The sequence below is a fragment of the Adiantum capillus-veneris genome, chromosome 23 (genome assembly GCF_014529385.1).
Source record: "Adiantum capillus-veneris isolate H3 chromosome 23, ASM1452938v2, whole genome shotgun sequence".
Taxonomy (NCBI): Eukaryota; Viridiplantae; Streptophyta; class Polypodiopsida; order Polypodiales; family Pteridaceae; genus Adiantum; species Adiantum capillus-veneris.
The window spans coordinates 143,814,929-143,835,447 of record NC_140953.1 but is presented as its reverse complement, the minus strand read 5'-3'; the positions used below and the strand labels follow the sequence as shown (position 1 = coordinate 143,835,447).

Sequence of the window (20,519 nt, the reverse complement as noted above, 5' to 3'; positions counted from 1 at the left end):
AACAATGGGGACCCCAACAGTACCCCAAGGGGCTCAAGGAGGTGGTAGAGAAATCCATAGTTGTGGCTGGCCCTAGTGACATTATAGTTCCACTACCATCGACGGATGAGGCTATCCCAGAGGTGGAAATAAGCCACCTCTCCTCAATGGTAGTGGATGGGAAGGAGTATGTGTTTATGCATGATTTGGAGAAAGCATTTGGCGTGCGCATGGATGAATGCTTGAGTGTGCTATGCAAAAGCACCAAATTTCCCTTAGAAAAGACGTCAGATGCTCTTGAAAGCAAGCTCTTGTCACTTGGGGACTCTGTTGCTGACACTATTGCAGTCGTGTGTGCGGAGGTCCTGGCAGCAGAGCAGTTGCACATGGTTGAGAAAGAATTACAAGCCACGCAAGCCAAGGTTGAGGCGACTAGGATGCCTATGCCACTGGGAAACCCCCCATCTAATGATCCAAAGCTCGTAGCTGCGGTGCATGGGAGCATTGACCAGGGAGGAGGACGACAAGGAGCATGAGGTAAACTCTATCCTAATTTTCATGTTATTTTTCTATCCTTCATAGTCTTTTTTTTCAACCTTGATTGGTTAATGACAAGACGTTGGTGCACCTAGAATTCGTCGACCCATGGAAGTGTCAGCAGCAGGTATAGGGCATCATGCAGGTTGATGGCCGCAGACTTTGGCAAGTGCTAGATGCAACCTGGAACAAGTGCTACATGATGTGTATGTCAAATGTGGCATTTTGAAGGTCAAGGATGGTTTTTTGGTCTCCATTAGCCAAGGGATTTAAAGAGTGATCCTAGGAGGGAGTTCAAGCTGTATTGGTGCCGATTTGGCCGTCATTTCATGCACAAGTGCTTTTCCAATCATCAATCAAATCTAAAAGCAAAGATTTATGGCTTTACATTGGTGGCAATCGGGCCAATCGTTGCACTTTGTCGGACGTGGAAAGTGCTTCAGGCAAGAATCGTCATTTGGGGAAGTATTTCTTCTGTCAAGGGGAAGCTTGGGTGCTTGCAAGCCAACAATTTGAATTTGTGAATTGGTGTGGTCCGATCATGACTTGTGGGAAGGCGGCCCAAGTCGCAAGCTAATTTTTTTAAAAAAAATATTGCCATGCTAAAAAAAAAAACGCGAACAACCTGCAGTCGACTGAGGACAGTGGCGCCATCTGGGGCGGGCTGCATATGGAAAGAAATGGTGATCTCCAGGTGCATGGTAGAGGGCCAATTGGTGGCGCATGCAGAGGAGGACAATGCCAGGTGTTGAACGAAGGGTAGGAGGTGGCGCCATGCAGGGGAGCACGTATGGACCCGGGTTGGTAACGCCATGAGGAGAAGCCGCGAGGGCTGCAGGCCGGGGGGAGGAAGAGAGGCTTTTGAAGAAGCTGGTGAATGAGGGGGCCTGTTATAGAGAGCTGGAGCTTTAGAGGGCACTGCTGAAGGAGAGGACAAGGGCAAGTGGGAGCATGAGGGCCGCCAGGGGGCTGGCCATGAAAGGAGTAGAAGGCGCCGCCAAGGGGTGGCAGTAGAAGGAAGGCCGAGAGGCTATCGCAAGGGGCAGGAGAGTGCGCCACAGGAGGGGCAGCAGCCCATTGGAGGGCGCTATTGGAGTCGGGCCAAAGGCCGTGAGCAAGGGGGATGTGTTGACTGCAAGAAGAAAAAGGCAGGCGGGCTTCAAGAGAAGGGTGGCCACCAGTTGTGGGTGGGCTGTCAGTACCACAGAGTAAGGGCTAAGGAGGGGCGATGATAAATTTCGAGCATTGCTGCCTATGTGGCAGCACCCGTTGCCATTAAAAAGCTCAACATTTTTGAAATCGACGGTAACTGCTAGTGCCACGTAGGGCACTAGCGCTCGAAATTTAACCCCAAGTCCTAATAAGGAGGGCTGTCGCCTGCTAGGGCAGTAGCGGTCTCGGGCTAAAAGGGGGTGTCAATAGCAAGGAGAAGGAGTCTTTGAAGTGCCACAAAGGGTGCCAGCAGTTGGAAAACGAGTCCATTATGAGAAGAGCGACGAGCTGGAGTTAGAGGGAAAAAATCGCCAGCAGCAGGTAGCAAGGCATGGTGGGCTATAGAGGGCTGTGATCAGTCAAAGTCGATAGGGAAAAGGATTGAAGCCGCCAATGAGGATGGCAGATAATCAAAAGGCGAGGTTAAAGGAGAGCCGCCATGGCTGCAAGCAAAAAGCAAGGATTGTCGTGGCCGTTGATGCCATCATTGTACCCGCATATCTGTTTTGTTGTATGGTTTTTTTATGGTTTGTGGTGACTGCTCGATTTAGATCATTTTGTTTCTTCATCTCGTCTTGTGCTAGTCCGTGGTAGCATTGGTTCCGGTGAGCCAGTGAGACTGGCAAGGAATGTGACCTAGGCGCTTCCACATCATTCACAGATGATGTGGACGAGCTCTTTGATTTGGAGGTCTATCCTGCTGAAAATTGTAGCACCCTCTAAACAGTCAAGAATATCATCAATCCTTGGAATAGGAAACACGTTCTTGATGGTATTCTTATTCAACACATGATAATAAATACACATGTGCAATCCTTCTTTGCACTAAAAGCAATGGCAAGGAAAAGGGTGAAGAACTGGGTTGAATCAACCATTTTTCTAACAACTCCTCTACTTGGCCCATAATCTCTTTCTACTGGGATGCACTAACCTTGTAGGGAGGCCTATTTGGTGGGCTCCAACCTCGCACCAAATCTATCACATGATCCTTAAGGCCTCTTCGGTGGCAACCGAAACAGCAATGAATCAGTATGTGCCAACGATTTCAAAAAAAGAAAGAAAGTGGAGAATCAACAGCGATTCTGCATTGGCAGTGTGAGAAAAAAAAAGAAGGGTGCATCATGCGAGCAAGGTGACACTTGCGATGCTAGGATCGACATGAGAGATGCAGACCAGCGTGCAAAAAACGGGCGGCAGTCCAGGTGGCGCAGAGCAGGTAGTGATGAAGGGGCAGAGAAGCATACACGTTGCAGCCTTTCTCTCGCGTCATTGCAGGCTTATGAAAAAAATTATATTGGCAAAACTACTACCACAGCATCCAACTGCTAGAGGCGATCTGGCTTAGGCCAAATGCCTCTGTGCTCATCAGGTCGCGAGTTGGAGTCCGTCGCATGTATCGAAACGGCGTTAACATTTTAACTGGTGGTCCTCCTATAGGATTATTTGTAGTAGTATGTCTCGCAACTAGTAGAGGAATCTTCATAGATTCAGAAAAACAATCACTAAACTCTCGCAAAAATGCCGCCCTTTATTTATCTAGCACATATAAATTTGACTGATGATTATCTGAAATATCACGTGAAAAAATGAAGTACACAGAACGATGATTCTTAATTACAGAAGTGATAGCCGAAGCAGATACAATAGGGACAGAGTCCCCTTCAAGCTTTACATCATGGATGTGAGTTTTGCCCCTATATTGAAGGGTGATCTTTTTGTCGAAGACATTAAACACTCCATGTATGCGAACATCCACGGGATTCCCAACAACGCATCGCACCCTTCCACTGGCTTGATAGAAAATTCCAGTGTGTCCACATATGATTGTTTATATGTAGACACAATTTTTCAATGATAGGAGTAACACACTTTGAGTGGCCAAGACATGCCAACCCTAACTTTGCTATGTACCCCATCTCTTCAGCTTTGATGCCCAACTTGATGGCCAAACCTGAGGAAATAAAGTTTGCCTTAGCACATGGATCAAAGAAGATAAGTGATGTCTAATCTCTGACTTTATCCCACACTCTGCACAACTCAATGGCATCTGAGTTTGTCCTATCACCCACCATATTTGGCACTAGCCCGGTCGTGGGGTTGGCTTATTCCCTGTCTTGTCCTCTTTGTCCTCTGAGTCAAATGGCCTCTTTCTTTGGGGACAATCTACAAAAAAATGACTAGGTTGCTGGCATATAAAGCATTTTTTCTCAACCATTGAATCCTTCTTTTCCTTGAATGAATTGCACACAAAAGGACTTCTTTTCTTTTCCTTAGCTTGTCCTTCAGATGTCACTCCGGAGTCCTTGCATTTATTTACCTTTTCTGACCCCTCTGACGCTTCAAGAGCGGCTTTTGTAAAGGGCTTATTTACTGAATTTTTCTTTGCCTGGCCCCCTTTCATGTTGCCCTGGAACTCATTGTCTTCTCCCTTCAACAAGGCATGTCCAGTGTTGCCAACTTCCATAAGCTAAGTAAGGGTGACCACTCTGTTCTTTGTACAGTAATAGGCTAAGCCCTTTAGGCATGTCCAATGTTGCCAACTTCCATAAGCTAAGTAAGGGTGAACACTTTGTTCTTTGTACAGTAATAGGCTTGCATAAATTATATAAACCTAGGATTCTGCACCAATCAAGAGAACACATTCATAGTAGCAACCAACTATGTCCTAAATGCATCCTTGTCTAGTTTCCCAGCCGTAAACCCTTTACCTTGTGGAGCATTCACATAGACAAAAGGTACAGATAGGGGTGGCTGTGAATTCTCACCAAACTCAATCACCAGAGAAGGAACAACCTGTGTATCTTGTGAAGAGGAACCCACTTCCTTGGTGTCATGCACTCTGTCAGCCATGAAATCAGCCAATAGACTCGATAGAGGGCGGTAGAATTTAGCTTTCACCCCGAACTTCACTTGATCAACTTTATGAGACAAAGAAAATTCACGAGAAACCTGTGACTAAAAATTACACTTCAAACAAAACACATCCTAGGAGCTACAGTGCTTCCAAGCAGATAGTGACACCCTGTTGGCCCCAAAGGCTGGCGTCCCCTCTTAGTATTTCCTTATTCAATTAAAACTTTGGAGAAAACTTATAAATTACTAGGATCTGTCCCACTTTTATCAGGATGAAAATGACCTACTCTAGCCCAATTTTGGCAGCATAACCATAGTAGAAGGCTTCACAAACAAAATTCACAAGCAAAAGGTGACTTTCTCGGTGCATTTGAGCACTTTCCCAAACGTTCAGCACGCTAAAATCTCTATTTTGTACCAAAAAGTTGCATCATAACAACTGTACATTGATTCCCTAGCTTCCTTGAAGCTCCTAGGGGTATGAGGGATCAAAAAGGGTAAAAAAATCTAAACCTGCAAAAATAAAGAACAAGCTATATTTTACTGTTTCAGGCTCCGTTTCAAATGCCAATTGCATCTGTAGCAAGCCCTTGAGCTCCCACACCTATAGGGCTACTTGCCCTTGAATCAAACAATATCTTTTGCGTGGAATTTCTTTGAATTCACCTATACCTGCAGGGGATTAGCAATTGCTAATCCAGTACCCATGCAAGAGGCTCTTGCCTTGACAATCACACATGACCCACACAACTGTATATACAAATGGAAAGCCCTTGAGATGGGTATCACAATTCTGTATTTAAAAGGAGAGACAGGTGCACAGGAGTGGAATCATCGTGCTACATAGAATAGAGGAGAATGAAAGCTTTCCATTGAAGCTGCTTTCACTTGCACCCACTACTCACACACACATTAGCTCTTAAATGAAGTGAAATCAGTCCCAAATCCATTTTGGGCACCCCCTCTTACCGATGAGACTGGAAAATTCACTTGGAGCCGCCAAGTGTCCACTTTGCCTCTTCTAAGTTAATTTCCAAGTACTCACCAACTTATAAGTGTCGCGTGGGGCCTAAATGACTTTGAATTGAGCCTAGAAATACTTTTACTACTTGGACTTTAGTACCAAGTGGCCCAACCAACTCATGGAAAATGGCCTTAACTTCTACGGGTAAAACTCTCGACCGTCAAATTGTTTCACATTGACCATACAATGTCCTGCCATTTGTGACTTCAAAAAGAGGGTCCCAAATATTAAGCAAAAATCAAGGGGAAGAAACCAACAACTAAGGTTAGTGATTTCCATAGCCTCATGACACTGTGAGTTGTGTTTGCTTGCTTTGAGCAATGTGCCTTTGGTCTAGAGACCCCTATGTGTGTGCTCAAGCATGTCCATGATGAATCTCTCCAATAGTCTCCCCGTCTAGTGATGAAATGTGATACAACTGGTCGATCAAATAGGATGGGGTACCTTTCTCTGATCTATATAGCAACGCACGGGCATATAAAGTGGCTGTCACATTCCACCTACTATCTACATACTCTGCACAATCGAGCCTCTCATGTAATACCTCTTTTCAATCTCTATCTCTAGCTGATATGAAGACACACTTCAGCTATCCTGTTGCCACCCTCATGCCAGGTGGTGGATATACATCCATGTACATTGGGCTGAATGAAACAATTTTGTGTGAGCATGAGGAAATGATCTCTATAGTAGGCCATATTCCTTCTAGCAGCAATGAAGGTGTGATCCGCATCCTCTTTATGCTATTGTATGTAGATGATATTGTGTTGATCTTAGATTCGCTTGAGGGGATGTAGAAACAGGTGGATGCATTTCACACATTTGCTAGTGATAGCGGCTTGTTAATGAACCTTGGCAACACCAAAGTTATGGTGTTCAACACCATAGTTGTCACGAGGCTGTGACAACCACTAACTTTATTTTTTGGTTTTCTTCCCTTGATTTTTATTTAATTTTTGGGACCCTCTTTTTGAAATCACAAATGATTAGACATTGCATGGTGAGTGTGAAACGGTTTGCTGGCCAAAAGTTTCACTCACAAGAGTCAAGGCCATGCAGCCATGAGCTGGTTGGGCCAATTCACACTGGAATTTGACTAGTAACAAAGTGGCTAGGCTCAGCTAAAATTATTTAGGCCCCTAGGTAGGGCTTTATAAGGTGGTGGGTCCTAGGGAATTAAACCAAATGGGCAAACTAGACTTATGGCAGTAGGAGAGAAGCATGCAGGTCAACTCAACTTACAAAAGAGCTGATCCCAAGAGCAGGTGCCCAATTTTGAGAGAGGAGGCTAATTTATATAAAGTGAACTAGAGTGTGTGTGAGTAGTGGTTGCAGGTGATCCCCACTTTAATGGAAATCTTACCTTCTCCCTTGTCTCATGTAGCCGACGCTTTCCTCTCGTGCATCTCTCTCTCCCCTTTTCGCATATGGTAATGCCCCACTAGTTGGGCTTCTCAGATTACAATGTATAGTTTTGGGGGTTTTATGCACGTTTGCCAAGGCAAGAGCCTTTTTTATAGGAATTGGATTAGCTAATTGCTAATCCCCCAAAAGTACGCAGAATTTTATCTCACAAGAATTGTAAACACGGAGTATTTTCTCGCGTTTGAATACACATAGACAACTACACATGGGTCTCTCATCAGAGAAGTAGTTGATAGAGGCTCCTTTACGTCTATTTAAGGAGTCCTTATCCATGAACCATTACACATTTATATTGAAGGATAACAAGCCCCTTGTATTCCTGCCTACTTGCTCTGGTTGTCTATATTGCCATCTAAGCTCTACCTTGAGAGTGCATGGGTGGATGATTATTTCACTTTGTAATAACGCTAATTTAAATTTTTGATTTTCCACTAATCTACTTTGCATTGTATATCTCTCTACTCTCCTTGCTCTCAACATCCTATTTTGTCCTTCATTTCTTACATGGAATCAGAGCACCAGGTGATTGTTGCTAAGATTGAATGCAAAATGCTTGTATTACCTTGCAAAATCAATCATGTCAGCATCTTCAAATGTTGCTGGTAATGCTACTCCATTATACATTTTTCCACCAGCCTTCACGGAAGGAAATCTTGATGGCACCAACTACACTTTGTGGAAATTCAAGATTTTGCAGTTCTAGATTCATATAAACTGTTGGATACAGTGTTGGTCCCGATCTTTCTAGATCCTGCTACAACAATTGTTCCAAAAAATCCAAGTCCCATAATTCCTCTAGATGCTACTCTTTTACGTGCTTGGAAAGGAAGGAATGCATATGAATTGTGCGGCATTGTCATGTATGTAAGTGATTTTGTTCTCACTTTGATTCAGCATACACCTAAAGCACACGAAGCTTGGAGCATAATCACACAAGAATTCAAAATCTAAAAGATCAATTTTTTTTGAGAAACTTGCTGATAGAGAGAAGGTGGAGTCATTTATCAAGCAATCTAAGATCAATTAGTTGCCGTTAGTGTGGCCATCTCTTCAAAGATTTAGTTGGGCATTGCATTTGCATACTTCTAGCTAGATATGTTGCTCTTGTACCGACACTCAATACTCTTGAAGGTTCTTCCAACCCCTCTTATCTTTGAATTATTGAGTGCAATGTTGTTTGAACATAGCTCAAGTCATTGTTATCTTTTTTGTAGCGATTTAATTATCACAAGTGATTATGAAGAGCTCATTCAACATGATAGGATAAAGGTTAGGGTGGATGGGTATTAGTGCCATTCAAGAGTGATTAGCATGTGGGATTAATCACAAATTAAAATAACAAGTAAACTCAATGTAGGTGCAAATGAAAATGATAATGCATTAGATTTGTATGAACATTAAGTGAGCGATACTTGCCGCGAAATAAGAGGGAAAAAAGGGGAGGAGGGGCCCGAGGGGGTGGGGAGACCAAAAATTAACACTAAACACGTTTTGCTTATATTAAGCTCATCAATAATGTTAATCTTTTTGCAAGGGATGGGGGTTTATAAATAAGGATTGAGGTTTAGAAACCCAAGGAGGGTACAAAGTGAGGATTAAGAGGAGGATAGAGGGGATATTTGGTACAAGGAAGTAAATACTGACACTTTCTGGTACAAAGTGCACCCATTAGGGGAGTAACATCAAGATAAGAAAGGCTTAAAAGAAGGGTCAAGGCACAAACTGCAAAATCTTGGGGGGGGATTCATTTACGAGAGGCTAAAAAAGGGGAAAAGGACAAGAAACAAAAAGTTTAAAAGTGACTCAAAACTAGAGAAGTAAAGCCTAAAAGCCTAAACCCAAAGGGGTGATATAGAAGGATTTTAGGTATACCAAGGAGGTTTTAAAGAGGTCAGGGAGGGGCGCGGGAATTAGAGGTTAGCATTTTTTTGACATTGGGCGTGTTAAGCCAACATACAAGGGGTTTCGGGAAGTGGGATAATTCTAGTGTGGTGCTAAGGTGAAGAGTGAGAGGTTTAATCAAGGTAGGAGAGGGATTAAGGTTGCCTGTAAAGGGTGAAAATGGAATTTTGACCACAATGGGGGAGCCTTTTGAGCTGGGTTTCTTGCTATAGAGAGAGACTCTATCTTTGTAAGAGATGAAGGAAAAACAACTTTGAAGGAGAGCTTGGGGATAGCCTCTTGCTCTTAGCCTTTGGAAAAAAAGAAAGCGAATGGTAAGGAATCCCTCCAAAGAGATCTCTCTAATGATATATCTTTCAAGCTCTGCAATGATAAAAGCGACCTTTTGGTGGGTGGGGTGCCAAGATTTCCAGGGATTGTAGCTGTAAGAGTTAAGACTTTTTTGAAAGCAGTGAGAATCAAGAATCCCTAAATGAGAAAAGGAGGGTCCTTTGAAGAAATGTATGTCAAGGATGGAAGCTTCTATGGTAGAAGTGATAGAGGAAATTTTGATATGATTTTGGAGAGGTGAACTGTAAAGCTTGAGGATTTTTTCAAGGTTAAGAAGGGAGGGATGGGAGGGAAGGTTAATACTATCCTCTATGTGACAAGTAAAGAGGCAAGCATATACTACAACAAAATTTGAACCCATGGCGATACCTTTGATTTGGCACCAACATTTATCCTGGAAGGAGACGTAGTGATGGTTAAGAACAAGAGAGGCCAAAGAGAGGATGCAATTCGTTTTGGCGGAGGGAAAAAGGTGTTGGATAGAGACAGAGAGGCCAAGAAAACCTTGTGGAATGGGAATGCTTGGGTATAGTGTTTCTACATCAAAGGTGAAGAGGAGAACATATGAAGGAAGGGCTGTTAAGTATGGAGCCTGATTTACCCTTGTAATTTTCGGTGGTAAAAGCGCACATTTGTAAGGCCCCCATTATGAGGAGAAGCCATCGTGCGTGAAGGAAAATCACTCACCGGAAACCAAAATTTTCACGGACAAGAATCAGGGGCAACTTTAGAGGCCTTGGGGGCGGAGGCCCCCTGAGACTTTTTTTTTCGCCGGAATATTCCTTTTCGCCGGAATATTATGGCCGGACGGCGGCCGGAAAGTGGTCGGAAAACAACCGGTCGGTTGGCCGATGGCCGGTAGTCAATGGCCGATGGCCGGTGGTCGAAAGTCAATGGCCGGTGGTCTGTGGTCGGAAGTCAATGGCCGGTGGACGAATTCAATGGCTGGTGGCTGAATTCAAAAGCGGACTTGTCTTCTCAAGGGCGGCCACACATGGGCGGATTGGAGGGTCCGATTTGGACTTATTCGCACAAGGGCGGCTACACATGGCTGTCTCTCATTAGAGAGGGCAGCCCTTTTGGCCTATAAAAGGAGGCCATTTCTACACACATTTCATAGTGTGAAGTTGATGCAACAAGGTGAGTGTGAGATGGTGAGAGTGAAGCAAGGCGGGAGCTCCATCAAGGGTATAATCCCTTTGTAAACTACTTCTTGTTTTGAAGTACTAAAGCCATTGAGTGGCTGCTTTCCCATGGACGTAGCCCACATTGGGTGAACCACATATATCGTGTGTACTCTCTCTCTCTGTCTCTACTCTATAATCTCGTGTATATAAATCTATCTCTCTCCATTAAGTAATCTACTCAATTATCTATTTAGCTACGTCTTATTTCCTAACAAGGGCAAGAGAGGAGATATCTTTGATGAGTGAACAAGAGTCCTGAAGGTGTTGCTTTTTTGTGAGAAGGATAGGGAGAAGTTGTATGTGGAGTCATTTAGAGGCATGCTCTAGAACATAACCCCGCAAGAGAAAATGGGATGTCCTACTAAGGAGGGTTTGTGGATTTTAGGAAGCATGAAAAAGGAACAAGGTTTAGGTTCAAAAGAAGGCGGCCTCAGGATGAAATCCCGCTCTTTAGAAGAAAGAAGAGCACAATTGGTAAGAATGGAGGAGAGAAGAGAGGAGATGAAGGAGAGGGAAGATGAGGCCATAGGGGTATAGGTAGAGAGAATCTAGGAGATGCTTATAGGCTTCCTCTACATACCAGGTCTTAGATAGGATAATGGGTCCTAAATTTTTGTCAACTGGCTTGATGATAATGGAAGGATCATTTTTTGAAGAAAGGAGGGTTTTCTTTAAAAAGCAAGGGGGTGAGAAGTGACTAGAAGAGAAAGAATTTTTCCAAAGGGTGTCTAGGTGCGAAGAGAGAGATAAGAAAATATTTTTGAGGTTTAGAGAAGGAGCAGGAGGGTACCAAGAGGCATTGGGGAGGGAGTAAGGATTTGAGGGTGGGGATACATCTTTAAAAAAGAGCTTGAGTCATAGCTTCTTTCCAAGCTAGAAAAAGAGCGTAAGAGGAAGGAGAGAGTGGGTTGGAGATGGGGGGAGGAATGTATTTAAGGCCTAAACCAAGGAGTGCTCAACCTCTACTTTCTCCTCCATTGTAGGTTTTTTGAAAATATTGGTTTTTTAGGAAGGTTGGATGGGGGATGGGGAGAATTGGGGGGAAGAGGTAAACGGGTTGGAGAGGGTGGCTAGAAACGGGAGAGGCATGAAGGGGGTATTTAGGAGATTTGGGCAAGTGTGGGATGGGTAGGGAAAGAAGGCCAATGGCGGTGGGGTTTTTTCCAAGCACAGTGGTGGAGGGAGGGAGAGAGGGAGAAGGAGGCACCTTTTTAGGTTTTTCGAAGGGTTGACGGGTGTATTTTACAAGGGGGGCTTTATGCTTAGCAGGGGAAGATGCAGGTTGCGACAAAGGAGATTTATTGAAAGCAAAGGGTTTTTTTGCGGAAGGGGTTTTAAAAATGTTTGAAGGTGTCTTTTGGGAGAGGATTTTGCTCATTTGAGTGGTGACCTCATGTTGAAAAAGTTCACTCACGGTGTCTTCTTTGGGTAATGCCATTGCTTTGGCAAAGAGAGTTTCTTGGGATCTCTTTCTAGCATTGTGAGCCACTGATTCAATGGAAGTAGCTAAATGTGCTTGTAGGATGGAATTTTGAACAAAAGAGTCTAGCTCCAAGAGAGAAGAATTCTTCCACATCACAAGTTGATTGGCCCACCAAGCTTCGCGTTGGACTCTAGGAAAGGATATGGGTGAGAAGAGCTTTTTAACAAGATCTTCCAAGCGTTCATCTACAAGATCATGGAAGGTCAAAAAGTTTTTGGAGGTTTTTTACAAGGAGAGCTTGGGATTGTATATATGTGCCAGAACAATCAAGTTGGTATTGTATATTGAGGTTGACAAACTTAGCATTGAGAAGGACTTGGGCACTAGAATCTTCCAAAATAAGGCGTGGTGGTTTCATGCAAAGACTATTTGGGGCTTTATTATTAGCATGGAGATTTTGGAGGTGGAGGAGGTGAGATTTAGCTTTAGAAATCTTAAGATTAATCGTCTTGAATTATTCTAAGGAACATGACACAATTTTGATGAACTCTATAGGCTTGGTGATTGTGAGAAATGAGGGGAGAGGGGAAGAGGAGGGGATAGTGTTAAGGGAAGAGACAAAGGAGAGAAAAGGGTAAGGGGTGGTGGTGTGAATGAGGAGGATAAATCACCAAAAGAGAAAGGGGCAATGAGGGGAGGATTGGGGAGCACTCCTCTTAGAGAGGTAAGGCCGATGGGTGCACCCCTTTTCTAAACCACCTCTTTTTCTTCTAAACCACCTCTTTTTCCTCATCTTTGGACCCCTCCTCCTTTTTTTCCTTCTTTCTCCCCTATTTCACCCCTCTACACTCCTCCTTTTGGTGTTGCAAGAAGAAGATTCAAGTATTGGATTCCTCTTACTAACCCTTCTCTTTTTAAGGTAATAGACCTCTTTGAAACCTCCTTGGTATACCTAAAATCCTTCTATATCCTCTCCTTTGGGTTTTGGCTTTACTTCTCTAGTTTTGAGTCACTTTTAAATTTTTTGTTTCTTGTCCCTTTCCCCTTTTTTAGCCTCTCTTAAATGAGTCTCCCCCCAAGATTTTGCAGTTTGTGCCTTGACCCTTCTTTTAAGCCTTTCTTATCTTGATGTTACTCCCCCAATGGGTGAACTTTGTACCAGAAAGTGTCAGTATTTACTTCCTTGGATCAAAAATCCCCTCTATCCTCCTCTTAATCCTCACTTTTGAACCCTCCTTGGATTTGTAACCCTCAACCCTTAGTTATAAACCCATATCCCTTGCAAAAAGATTAACACTAATGATGAGCTTAATATAAGAGAAACGTGTTTAGTGTTAATTTTTGATCTCCTCCCCCCCTACGCCCCCCCTCCCCTTTTTTCCCTCTTATTTATCGAAATCACTCGCTTAATGTTCATACAATACTATCGGCAAAATGACAGCCCCCTAGAAGGGCTTGCCAAAAAACTCAGGGTGAACAGAAAAGGCCCTAATGCTATCTCACCCCCTCAATTGCCAAGTGTGTTGCAAAGGTGTCCAAGTGTTTCAACATGCTCAAGGGAAATGGCTCTAAGGCTTTCCCACCCCCTCAATTGCCAATAGTATTGCAAAGGGGCCCAAGTGCAACACACATGCAACAAAAGTTACGTGATCTCATGTGCGCAAAAATTCAAACTGAAAAAGGCCTTTTTGTCCCTTGTGGGACCCCTCTTTTTTGTTATTTCTACATATTTTATTTTAGATACTACAATGTGCCTTATGACCCCCATGGACCGATGCTATGCCTTAATTAAACAAATATTAGTGCTTTGCAGATCTCTGTCTTGTGTTTGATAGATTGTCTATGCTTTGAAAAATGTATTGAAGCTTATTATTGAAATTGATCATGTGCCCACAAAATTTTTTCAAACAAAACTTCTGTATGCAGGTGCAGTAATTCAATGGCTAGTCATTGTTCAGGGGTATCAGAGATCTAAGATGGAGGAAATCTCACTTTGTGAGATTACAAAGAGAGTGCATAAGGAAGGCTCAAGCTATTTAAAGAGAGAAAGAGATCAAAGATCTCGACGTGCATCACTCAGGTCCTATGATCTTGGGCTCTTGGATTCGTCTTGTGAAACTTGTGTGGGTGCACAAGTAGCTAAAAAACAAGAAGCATGAAATTGTCCTTGACCGGAATGGCCTCATGGTGAAGAATGTTGTGCTACGCATCATGATGACTTCCCTACTTATAGCACCGACATGTCAATCTGTAACATTTAATGGCCTAATAACTTATGTGTAGCGGAAATTAGCATGAACATAGTGGGCATTTCATTAGAGTAGATTCCTAATGAGAATTACAAGAGTGCTTGGGTGGAGAGAGCAACAAAAAGCATAACACCTAGTTAGATAGCATCGACAATACTTTCAAAAGAGAGAGCAATTAAGCTATTGACAAAAGTTGAGGACCGGATTTTCATGGAGCCGGTCCCCCCTCCAAAAGGCTTTGTATTATGGTTTCTCCCATCAAGAGAGACATTGTACAATACAATTCTTTGTGTTCCTTCAAGACTAGCTAGTGCAATGAAGATGGAAACTTCATGCACTAAGCAAAACACTTAACAAACACAACTTGAATTATCCCCGTTCTCAAACCCAAGACCTCACACACCTTCGAAGATGGTGAGAGCTAGCAGGGTATGAGAGTAGATTGAGAAGAAGCAGTATCTTACGAGAAAGATGTATATCTCCTCACATAATCACTCATATGTATCATAGATTAGCTTAGTAATTAGCTTGGTAGAGGAGATGAGCATGCATTGAAGCTTGGCTCTTGGTTGGATTTGCATCCACATGCCAAGAGAGTGTTGATGTAGGCTTCTATCTCACAAGCTTGGAGTAGGTGATGAGTTCTCCATTAAAGCTTGGGAAGAGATAGTCTTCTCTTTCTTCACACATGAGCTTGTGTGAGTGTGTGTGTGATAATGCCTTGCAAAAATCAGCCCCCTCTCTCTCTTGGGCGAGCCCTCTTGCTAAATGCTCTTCCTGAAGCCTCATTGGCCCTCCCCAAGTCAAGCCAATTACAATTAAGCAGCATAAGTGATAGCCTTCTGACATGTGTCCCCCTTTCCCCTTTTGTGAGAGCTTTAGGTAATTAAATAATTAAACTAAACTCTCATTGGACCGCTTTGCCTCCTGGCCAATAGGAATCAGGCAAGCCATGGGGCTCCTGAATGCTCATTGGACCCCTTGGGAGACTGCCCAATAGTCTTCTAGGAGACTTAATTCTCATTGGTTTCTTTTATTAAATGATTTTAAATTAATTAAACTAGATTTAATCTAGCTTAATTTTCATTGGTCCACTTCAAGGGTCATCCAATAGAAATTGGGCACACCTTGTGGGCATCTGGCCTAGGGAGCTGACATGTGTCCCTCATTCCCTTTGTGTAAAGGGAGCCTGTGTGTGTGTGTGTGTGTGGCTTTCTCTCTCATCCCCTACCTTTAGGGCTCGCCCCCTCCCATGTAGGGATGTGCAAAGACTTTTAGGGCACACACAAAGCATCCAATTTTCCCTAGGGTTGACCTTTGGACACAACCTTTGAATTTTGGAACCTTAGCATTTTGGAAGTCTTAATTGGCTGAACCTTAGGGTCTTTTTAGCCCATTGTTGCACATGGCTCTTTTGCAGATGGCCCCCCCTTTGGATCCCTATTTTCCCTCCTTTGGATCCCTACTGTGGCCGGTCTGCTAGCTTAACCAATATTCTAGCTTTTTCTCCCCTGGCCTTCCCCACATTAAATGATCAGTTTAATATGAGAAAATCATTTAGGAGAATTAGATAGTGATTATTATGATATTACCTCTCTCTTGAAATCATAGTCGTCCTCGACCATGGTGTAGAGAAGATAAAGCATGTTCATGAGTCCTTTTCGTAGCGGGTAGAGGATCCCTATGTTACCCTACGACATCATTCCACAATGGATAACTAGTCCATTTGGCGCTTGAGAGCCTGAGGCTGCTGCAAGCATGTCTGCACATTAGTCCTATCAATCTTCCATAGTAGAGTGACAAGCTCTACTTGGTGTTTGGGAGACGTCGTCTCCACAAACTTGATCTAAGCATGCATACTACTTCATTTTTGTGCACAAATAAAGAAAAAAAGAGTCTTATAAGACAAAAATTTTGTTCATTTTTAACATTTTGTACATTTGCTTACTCTTGGGAAGCATTGTAAGCATTGACAAGGTTTAGGTTATCCTTTAATTGAATGCCTTGCATCTATCTAGCATCTTCAAAAGGATAATTCTTAAACTTAATAAGATATCGTCGGATAGTCTTACCGCCTCTTAGTACCTTGTCTTCATGTCGGAGAATGGACTCGGGCTGCAGCACCTCTTCTTGGTCCTCGATCTCCGGTGGGTCTTCAATAGTTGGTTCTTGAGGTGGCTCTCCTTTGTAAGGCTTTAATAGGCTCACATGAAAAGCATTGTGTATGAGCCAATGATTGGGCAACTTGAGTTGATAGGCCATCTCATTGATTGGCCTAAGAATCTGAAAGGGACCATAGTACCTTTTTGGTAGTTTAGCATAGTACTTTTGGTGACCCGTAGGATTCTTGCCCGTTGTGTGCCTTAATCGAGCCTTGGGAAACTTTAACAAGACCCAATCGTTTTCTTTAAAGTCTTGGGCTCTTCTGTGCTTGTCAGCAGCAGCCTTTTGCCTTTGCTGTGAGATAGATATAGCATCCTTAATCTTTTGGAAAGATTCTTGTAGGTCTCGGCTATACTCATCTGCAACGAAGATCTTCCCATGTACCTTAAGTAGCAAGGTACTTTTTGATCTTCCCTCAATTACCTCGAAAGGTGCTTTTCCTGTGGAAGTATGTACAGTGTTATTGTAAGCATACTCCACTAAGGGTAAGTACTTCTCCCATTGGGATCTTTGATCTACTTCCGTTACATAGGCTTTTAGTAGATCGAGAATTGTTAGGTTAGCTATTTCACTTTGGCCATCCGTTTGTGGATGATAGGCCGAAGAGAAATTTAGCCTTGTCCCTAAATTCTCAAAGAGATCCTTCCAGAAATTACTGGTCATTCTAGGATCTCTATCCGACACTATGGACATTGGCAAGCCATGGTATTTGAAAGTTTGTGAAATGAAGAGGGTTGCCATTTGATGGGCTTTGATAGTCTTTTTGACAGGTATAGAATGAGCTTGTTTACTGAACCTGTCTACTATCGTCCATATTCCCGTATTCCCATGGATAGACTTAGGCAATCCAAAGATAAAATCCATGGATATGCTCTCCCATGGTGAATTAGGGATTGGCGAGGGTTGAAGCAATTCAGGTTGCTTCCCTCTATCAAATTTTGTCTTTTGACATACCACACATTTGGAAACATACTCTTGTATGTTCACTTTCATGGTAGGCCAATAGAAATATGTTTCAATTCCCTTTAAGGTAGACTAAATCCCTCTATGACCTGCATACGGGGGAGCATGAGATTCATACATTACTTTCTCACGCAGGGAATTAGTAATGCATAGTCTATTGCCATAGAGAAGATAACCATCTTGTAAAGTAAATGGTTCTTCTTTCTTCCCTAATGTAAGGGCTGAACTCACATCTCTAAAATCGGGATCAATAGCATACTCATCTATCATTAAAGATAGATCATTGTGAGTTGCTATGGAAACCGCATTCACTCTCGGCCGTCTTGAGAGTGCATCGGCTACTTGATTATGCTTTCCAGCAATGTGAGCAATATGAAAATGAAATTGCGAAAGGAAATTTGCCCACCTCATTTGTTTGTTGGAGAGCTTGGTCTGCGTCATGAAGTACTTAAGACTTTAGTGATCCATTCGCAAAATGAAAGGAGTCCCCAATAAATAGTGCTTCCATGAGTCTAAGGCATGCAGAACTGCAAGGAGTTCCTTTTCGTATATGCCTAGAGCTTGCTCAACAGGGTCGAGCCTTCGGCTCTCATAGCCTATGGCGTGCCCTTCTTGGAGCAAAACAGCTCCAAGGCAATCACCACAAGCATCACATTGGACCTCAAATGGTTTTGAGAGATCCGGTAGTGTAAGCACAGGTTGAGAGATAAGCTTTTCTTTAAGCTTTTCAAAAGCATTGTTGTCCTTAGCAGACCATGTATACCTAACGATTTTCTTTGTTAGTTCATGTAATGGTCCCGCAATTTGTGAGAACTTTTCTATGAAGCGTCTATAGTATGCGCACATACCTATAAAGCTTCCTAGTTCATGAAGATTCCTTGGTTTAGGCCATCCTTTTATTACCTCTAACTTGGATGGATCCATTTGGATGCCATCTTGAGAGATAATGTGACCTAAATACATAATCTCTTGCAAGAAAAGTGCACTTTTCTTTCGATTAACATAAAGTTTATTCTCTCTTAAAACTTGAAATACTACCTGGAGGTGTTGCTTGTGTTCCTCCAATGAATTAGAGTAGATGATAATATCATCAAAGAACACTCCAGTGAAGGTTAGATGAGGCCTGAACAGCTTCTCCATCAAGCGGTTGAATGTGGCGTGTGCATTGGTCAAGCCAAAAGGCATGACAATGTATTCGTAAAGACCAAATGTAGTGCGAAACGTGGTCTTTACAATGTCTTGATCAACTATCCTTATTTGATGATAGCCACTCTTTAGGGAAACCCTACTGAAGTAGGTCGATCGTTGTAGCTTATCAAATAGGTCTTCTACCCGTGGAGCGGGAAACCTATTCTTGATAGTGATCCTATTTAGTGCTCTATAGTCGACACACATACGATATGTGCTGTCTTTCTTTTGCACTAATAGCACAGGTGAGCAAAATGGAGATGAGCTAGGCCTAACCATGCCCTTCTCAACTAACTCATGCACTTGCCGCATAATCTCCTCTTGTTGAGCTTGAGAAACTCTATAAGGAGGTTTATTAGGCGGTGAACTTCCTGGAAGAAGTTCAATTGCATGGTCATCATTACCTCGTTTAGGAGGTAGATCACAAGGGATGTCGTCAATAAAAACATCTTGAAACCCCTTGAGAAAATTGGATAACTCTAATTCCTTTTGGTTGCTTTTATTTTCTTTTGCTAAAGCATTAGGTTCATTTTGAGAGTCTTTAACAAAAATCATGTACACGAAAATAGAGCTCTTTATTGACTTGTTGAAAGCTGGTGTATGTACAATGGGGATGGTGTTACCCATTTTTTTAGCATCTATATACATGTCTTTTTCCCTGAACTTAAAGGAGATTCTCCTTTCAGGAAATTTAACATCGGGAGCCAGGCGGTCAAACCATGGTGCCCTTAGGATTACATCCTCATGCTTGAGAGGAGAGATAAAGAAGTCCTCTTTGTCCACATAGCCTTGGACATGAAGCCTCAATTTCCCAATTAAGGGAGTGACTGAAGCTTCTTGCCCCTTGAAGGCACTGTCTGCGGGTAGGACATCTCCCATCTCGTAGGATTGTATTCCTAGCTTGGTGGCCAACTCTATAGATATAAAATTGTGAGTAGAACCAGGGTCAAAGAGAATAAAAGCATCATGTTCTCTTACCTTTCCCCAAGAATGGCATAGAGGAGATCCTTTGTGGTGAGTTTGGTGAGTCTCCTCTTGTTGGATTTCAACCAAGGAAGCTCTAGGAGGATCTTGGCGGTTGTTCTTTTGGGGACAAGCGTGGTACGCATGCCCTTGTTCTCCGCACTTGAAACACCGGTTATCTTACGATAACTCTCAAGCTCTTCAGGAGAGAGTTTATTCTTACCTTTGTAAACTCCCTTCTCTTTAGGTTTGTTGGAGTTGCCCTTAGGAGACTTTTGGACATTGTCCTTCCCCTTAGGCTCATTGGAACCCTTATTTTCCGGGGGCTTATTATTTCTTTTTGCCCCCGTTTGGAAATTGATTGGAGAGGCGACCATAGTGTGGTGTGTTACCGCCAATATGGTACGTGGTCTTTGGGAGTTGACATACTCCGCCATTTCTTGGGTTAAGCCCGCACAAAATTGTTGCTTTTGCTCTCCAAAATCCAACTTTTTGAAGACAGTGGCTTTGAGTTGTAGGTCCCAAAACTTGTCTACATATTTGTGGATAGATTCATTGGGAGAGAGCTTTAAGCTTCGCCATTCGGTGAGTACTTTGCCTTTGGCATCGGTGGCCAAAAACTGCTTCATAATGGAAGCTCTTAAAGCTTTCCATGTTCGTGGAGCTTCACCGTTGGCTCGTAGGCTAGACCACCATTGTCTGGCGGACTTTTGAAAGTGCATAGCTACATGGCGTAGCTTAGAGGACTCCGTGAACCCCTCATCTCCAAACGCCGCATCGAATTGTTGGATAAAGGCCAAGACTTTGTCCGTAGCACCAAAGGTACCATCATAGGTAAGGAAAGAGATGCTCTTCCCTCCCTCTTTGAATTTTTTCAACCTGCACGACCTCTTCCATGCGCCATAGGATTTCCTATGACCTCTTCTTTTTGATGGTTCAAAGGTTGCACCATCACTTTTTTCAGAAGGTGAAAAATTTGAAGAAGGTGGAGAAGAGGGTGACCTCTTTCTCGCCTTTTTCTTGTCTTGATCTTTGTCGTCTTCACCATAGATTTCATAAGAGGAAGAGGATGAAGAAGATGGAGAAGAGGGCGTCCTCTTTCTCTCCTTTTTCTTCTCTTG

The 20,519-nt window shown here is 43.0% G+C and overlaps 1 protein-coding gene across 1 annotated transcript; it reads left to right on the top strand.

The window, feature by feature from the left end:
* Window positions 1-1,239: 1,239 nt before the first annotated feature.
* On the top strand, window positions 1,240-3,731 carry LOC147428744 (uncharacterized). Its single transcript, XM_086496891.1, has 2 exons — window positions 1,240-1,320; window positions 1,413-3,731. The coding sequence occupies exons 1-2, from the start codon at window positions 1,240-1,242 to the stop codon at window positions 1,746-1,748; spliced, it is 417 nt and encodes a 138-aa protein (XP_086353017.1). The 3' UTR covers window positions 1,749-3,731.
* The last annotated feature ends 16,788 nt before the right edge of the window (window positions 3,732-20,519 follow it).

Bases quoted from the DNA above. Each gene is read 5' to 3' on its own strand.
- LOC147428744 (XM_086496891.1), top strand. From the start codon at position 1,240: ATGCAGAGGAGGACAATGCCAGGTGTTGAACGAAGGGTAGGAGGTGGC. The intron at 1,321-1,412 runs GTAACGCCATGA...GGCCTGTTATAG, and splicing joins GCACGTATGGACCCGGGTTG to AGAGCTGGAGCTTTAGAGGG.